Source organism: Gavialis gangeticus, unplaced genomic scaffold (assembly GCF_001723915.1).
Source record: "Gavialis gangeticus isolate Ggan-Ray unplaced genomic scaffold, GavGan_comp1, whole genome shotgun sequence".
In the NCBI taxonomy this organism is placed as follows: Eukaryota; Metazoa; Chordata; order Crocodylia; family Gavialidae; genus Gavialis; species Gavialis gangeticus.
The window spans coordinates 4,017,809-4,024,151 of record NW_017729029.1 but is presented as its reverse complement, the minus strand read 5'-3'; the positions used below and the strand labels follow the sequence as shown (position 1 = coordinate 4,024,151).

Genomic DNA, 6,343 nt, shown 5'->3' with positions numbered 1-6,343 from the left:
AGCTAACAGTATATTTTGGCAATCTCTCATTTCTGGCGATTTTTGGGGCCAGGAAATAACAACAACCAGCCTCTACCTTGGTTATTACTCCTAATAACTGTATTGGTGGCACTAAGGTTTTATAGAGCTTCAGAGTAAGTAACAAGTCTATGGATGTGCTCTGGGCTGGGGGAGACGGGGTAGTGTTTTTATTAGTTTGGCTGCTGGACAACTGCTCTAATTAAAATTCCACAGCATCACGTGTATTAAGCCCCTACGCGTTTAAACATGGCCGTGGGGGCCATTTATCTAAAGCTTGTTTGATAAGGTTTAGGTAAAGGGCCCCCACAGCCATTTTAAAATGCGCAGGGGCTTAATACATGTGACGCTGCAGCATTCTAATTAGAACAATAAGGAGCATGGGTATAGGCAGCCACGGTTCCATATTCTGAAGATTTCACAATCTTATTTAGACCTACTCAGAACAAGACAATAGACAAATTAGACAGATGGAGAAGGAGAGGCAAGTGATATAACGAATAATATATAATATATGAAACACTGCATAATGAATAAATTATATAGTTTGTGATATTTTTAACGGACTGATGAAGGAGAACGTATAACTACGTGTTGAACTACGTGTTGAAAGCACGTAGTGGGTTTTGGGAGGTGGGTATTGGAGGAGAATAAAATTAGCTGCTGAACAGGAAGTGGGACACCATCTCGGGGCTGGGGAGCAGCGTAAAGAAAGTTTCTTCTGTGTGTAACTGAGCTACTGAGTCCTACTAACCTCATATAACCCCAGGGTGTTGAGGGAGCTAGCTGGGGTTATCGCAGGGCCCCTGGCACGGCTCTATGAGCAATCGTGGTGCTTGGGCCAGGTGCCAGATGATTGGAAGGTAGCAAATGTGGTCCCCATCTTCAAGAAGGGGAAGAGGGAGGACCCGGGCAACTATAGGCCCGTCAGTCTTACCTCAATCCTGGGGAAACTCTTTGAGAAGATCATCAAGGAGCACATTTGTGATGGGCCGGCATCAGAAATGATGCTCAGGGGCAATCAGCATGGATTTATTAGGGGGAGATCATGTCAGACCAACCTGATTGCCTTCTACGATCAGGTCACAAAGGCCATGGATGCAGGTGTCGCGGTGGATGTAGTCTTTCTGGACTTCAGCAAGGCCTTTGACACCGTCTCTCACCCCATCCTAGTTAAAAAACTAGGCGACTGTGGCATCGATGCCTACACAGTCAGATGGATTGCAGATTGGCTGAGGGGTCGCACTCAGAGGGTGGTGGTGGATGGGTCATATTCGACCTGGGGGGAGGTGGGTAGCGGAGTCCCCCAGGGCTCGGTCCTGGGGCCTGCGCTGTTCAATTTCTTCATCAGCGATCTGGATGATGGGGTGGAAAGTAACCTGTTTAAATTCACTGATGACACCAAAATTTGGGGGGAGGTGAGCACGCTAGCAGGGAGGGAGAGATTGCAGAAGGATCTGGATAGGTTACAGGGGTGGGCTAACAGGAACAGGATGCGTTTTAATACGGACAAGTGCAGGGTGCTGCACTTGGGCAGTAGGAACCAGCAGCACACTTACACAATGGGGAACTCCCTACTCGAGAGCACGGAGGCAGAAAGAGATCTTGGAGTCATTATTGACTCCAAGATGAACATGGGCCGACAATGCGAGGTCATGGTTGGCAGGGCTAACCGGACCTTGTCGTGCATCCACAGGTGCATCTCGAGTAGAGCCAAGGAGGTGATCCTCCCCCTCTACGCGACGCTGGTCAGGCCACAGCTGGAGTATTGTGTCCAGTTCTGTGCGCCCCATTTCAAGAGGGATGTGGACAACATGGAGAGGGTCCAGAGGAGGGCCACCCGCATGATCCGGGGACAACAGGGCAGACCCTACAGTGAGAGACTGCGGGACCTGAACCTATTCAGCCTCCACAAGAGAAGGCTGAGGGGGGACCTGGTGACCGTCTATAGACTCACTAGGGGGGACCAGAAGGGTTTGGGGGAGACGCTGTTTCCCCTAGCGCCCGCTGGCATAACAAGGAGTAATGGGCACAAGTTGATGGAGAGGAGGTATAGATTGGACATCCGCAAAAACTACTTCACAGTTAGGGCGGCTAGGAGCTGGAACCAACTTCCAAGGGAAGTGGTGCTGGCCCCTACCCTGGGGGTCTTTAAGAAGAGGCTGGATGCCTACCTGGCTGGACTCATTTGAGTCCCGTTTCTTGTTTTGGGGTTTTGTTGTTCTCCCGCCCTGACGGGGGGTCGGGCTAGAAGATCTATTAGGTACCTTCCGACCCTAAATCTATGAAACTATATCATTGTGCAGGAACCATGTCCTGAAGTACACTTTTATACCTTGTGAAAGAAGCCTATAATCCCATACCCACAGGTGAGGGAGTGTAAACCATCTGCCAAGATCTTTCAAGAATACAGTGATATCACAGTTTTGTCCAACGTGGGGGCTATAGACAGGAGGAAAAGGATGCTACATGGAGTTGACAGATTGTATAATCCAAACCATGGCTATATAGACAGTATTATACCCAGAAGTGGTGGTTTCATTCAAGCATGCTGCATTGTTCCAGGCAGACAGCTATCTTGAATTGGAAGCAGTGTAGCCATGTCTGTTCAGCCAGACAAGCTGACACTTTTACTCAGCAGTGACAATCAGTCAGCCAAAACCACTTCACAAAAGGTAGTGAGACACTGTTTCCAGTATTCCCAGAGCAGAAGAGTATGTCAGAGTGCTGTTGCTGGTGACAGTAAGTGTGCTGCATAGACATAGCCAGTGTCAGACAAAATGATGGAGCCATATTATGCTTAACCTCCTTATACTGTAGCATAAGGTCCTCCAAAAGATAGGACAGAAATATAGGACTTGCATGGCTCAAAACCAAAATATTCATGTTTAATCTGTCCAAGCAGGGACAAAAGACATACGTTTGACACCTGACAGGGCTTGGGGTTGGGAAGTAAGTAATGCAGATCAGTGGTTTTCAACCTTCCAGACCCACGGGCTGGATGAGTGGCATAGAGCCAATTAGTCGGTCAAGTCCCATGGGTGGGATCAGTCTGTGGGCTGGATCCAGCCTCCTGCATCTGGAAGCCATGGAAAATAATGCTGCCACCACTCCCCCACTGCCAGATTTCCAGGCCTGGGGGTATCCCTGTAGGCTAAATGACATGGCTCCATGGGACATATCTGACCCATGGGCTGGAGAATGAGCATTACTGATGTAGATCATGGACCCACTGTTCACTGTCATTTTTAGGAAGCCAGTTACAACATACTTCCATAGTGTAGGACAGAGTTTTCTGAAACTGTCTAGGACTAGAATTAACTGACTAAATATTTTAAGAATGCAGATAGCAGTGCCACAAGATAAGCAGAGGCAGCTATGAGTAAACCATATGCAAAAGAAAGTCCGAAGTCTCTTCGTTAGAGAAATTATGGCCCTTTGAATCACAGGTTATGATAAAAAAAAAAAATACAAATGTGAGTTGGAATAAATCTTGATTGATTTGGAAAGAAATTTTAACGTAATTTATCATATTAGCATGATATGAAAATAAAAATGGATGGAACTAATGATCTGGATGTTAAGTGAGTTCAAGGAGGAACTACATTAAGGGACAGGTGCACCCTTGTCAACAAAAGCAATCCAGGATACAAACATTACCTGAAAAACTGCAAGTTTCTCACCTCCTTTGAAGAAATGAGGAATGGGACAAGTATGAAACTGAGAAGGAAACTCACCATCTGGCCCTTCACTACTTTTACTCCTTTTATTTCGACGGGCACGTCTACTTTCTTCTCCAAGATGCAGCTTTTCTTCAGAGGGGAAGAAATTCAGCAAGGCCAACTGGAAAAGTAAAAACAATAAAAGTTTCACTAGTAGCAATCTGGTAGTCAGACTGACCCAATTCCACATCTGAAAAACCCAAATTTTAATAGTGGTCACAACTCATTTCTTTGAACAATAGTGTCTCTTAAACTTGCTTAACAGAACAGTATATAAATGCTAGACTGCTGTCTAGTAATTTCTAACTTATCCATAATCCAAGTTATATACTGTTTATGCATATGACCAGTTATACATACAGCATACCGTCTACTTAGCCAATTACGTGAGATTTGGACATTAGAGGACATTCCTATGTGAGGAGTCAGTGCAGCATACAAAGTACTGGGAATCACAACTCATGATCTCTAACATAAGCATCAGTCAAATCAGTCCTACTAGCCAAAATATTTGTTTTCCGATATGTAAAAGGGGATAATGTCTCTATTCTTCAAAGAGATTGTAAAAAATAATTAGTTCAGTTTGCTCACTGCTGTGATGACATCAAGTGTTAAAACACATACAGTCATTACAAGAAAGGAGGAATGATTCCACTCTAGACTGATTCACACTTTTAATTCTAAAAAGACTTCCAACTTGTTTGTAGGACCTCTGATGTCGTCTTAGCCTGCAGCATGGTGAAAAAGATCCTTCCCAGTCTGGTCTGCTTAGTGGTGCTTACTAGAAGGTGACACCTCAACATGTATTAGGACTGGAAATGTCACATCCCTGTACCTTGCTTCAGCACATCATACACAACTGATCCTTTGGGCAGGACATAAGCAAAAGAATACTCCATCTTCTCCTTTGTTGGTTGACCCTCCCATCAAAACGCTATTTGGGCTAAGGTGTAATGGGTTGGGTGCAGAGAGACTCTGATTCTTATATTTATCTCATCTATCAACTGGTATTAAAAATTCTGTGCTCTACACAGTGCTTATGATTGAGGAAGACCTCATATGACACTGAGAAGTTATGCATGAACTAAGAATACAACTTAGAATCTAATATAGCTTACCCAAGTGAAGTCACATGACCTTCCAGAAGTTGTTGCCCAAACTTAGGTATCTGTCTGCAAGATGAGGAAACTCAGGCATGTCTAACCACTGTTTCAATGTATTATCCTCCTCCAGTGGCTAGTCCAAAGAGGATAAAATACTTTGAAGTACCCAATACGTTCAGACTCGCACAGGAAGTCTATGGCAAATCCACAGGAATAAAACTTCTTCCTCCTGGGTGGTATTCATTTACCTTAATGCCAAAACCATTTCAGTTTAACATATCTACTTCAGTGCCTGTCACTTTCCCAAAACATGCTCCCACATATAAAGCAGGAGTCCTACAGACAACAGTATCCTTCACTATACTACTCTGGTGCATGCCCTGAACCCAATCATTTATGCTCACTAATTGAGGCAAAATGTGGAATGTAGAAAAAGTTGCAATCAATCAGTGTGTATGCTGATTTACAAGACAGAATGAAAATGTAAAATTCTTCAAAGGAGAAACTAATCCTGACAATACATTTAATTACTGGCATGCTACATGCACAATGGCATCCAGCATTCATGTATCTAAGTGAAAACTGATCTGCATCTGTTCTACAGTCTGTTAATATTGAAACTTCACATATTGTAATGAAAATGAGAAATATAAAAAAGATAAAAAGCTGTGCATCTCAAACTAAGGCAAAAACAGTTTCTTTATTCATAGTACAATAGCTTATGTCATCAGAAGGTTGAAGAAAAATGCCATGTCAAACACTGAGATAAAACCAATCAATCACAAAAACAAAAAGGGTCTTGAAATCATTACGGAATTTTACGTCTGTTATTTTGACCTCATTCTTAGAAATGAGCTCAAAGTTCCTGTCTACATCAGAACTTTTTTCCTCATCTCTTTTCAACAAGAGGAGCATTTAATGTTAGACTTTTTAGTCTTGCCACAAGTAATTTTGCGCATCTCAATGCTTTACAATTTTCTACAGTGAATTACACACAGATTACAGAGATCCTAGTTGAAAATAACTCTAAGAAAATAAAAAGGACTGATGCAGATCTTATTTTCCTAGGATTCTCCTATTTACTTGTTCATTTCTTGAGTTGCTGTTCTAGGGAGTTATTTACAGTTGATTAGGGCTGTACGACGCTTCGGTCCTCAATTTGATAAGGTGGAGATTTGGCCTGATTTGGTGGCTGAATCTCTGAATCAAATCAAAGGAGACTTCAATTTCTCCAAATTAAATTAGAACCCTCTGAATTGATTTGGGTAGATTTGGAAAGATTCAGCGATTCGGACACTGACACCGCTTTAAATGCTTTTTCTACCTACCTCTAGGTAGCAGGGGCTTGTGAGTGCTGTGATGCTGAGGTGCAAGTAGTGTCCCACAGGAGCACAGGGTGCTCCCCAGCACACTCTGTAGCAGACCCGGAAGTGGACCAAAAGCACTTCTGATCCACTTCTGGGTCCACCAGAGAGCGCGCTGGCCCCCTCCCCCCCCCCC

At 43.8% G+C, this 6,343-nt stretch overlaps 1 protein-coding gene across 1 annotated transcript in view; it reads right to left on the bottom strand.

Annotated features, from left to right (window-relative positions):
- The window catches only part of EDA (ectodysplasin A), a 98,870-nt gene that overhangs the window by 77,505 nt on the left and 15,022 nt on the right, over nt 1–6,343 (bottom strand). The window contains exon 2 of the mRNA XM_019520998.1: nt 3,756–3,861. Coding sequence (XP_019376543.1) covers nt 3,756–3,861 — 106 coding nt within the window. The remainder of the gene's footprint in view (nt 1–3,755; nt 3,862–6,343) is intronic.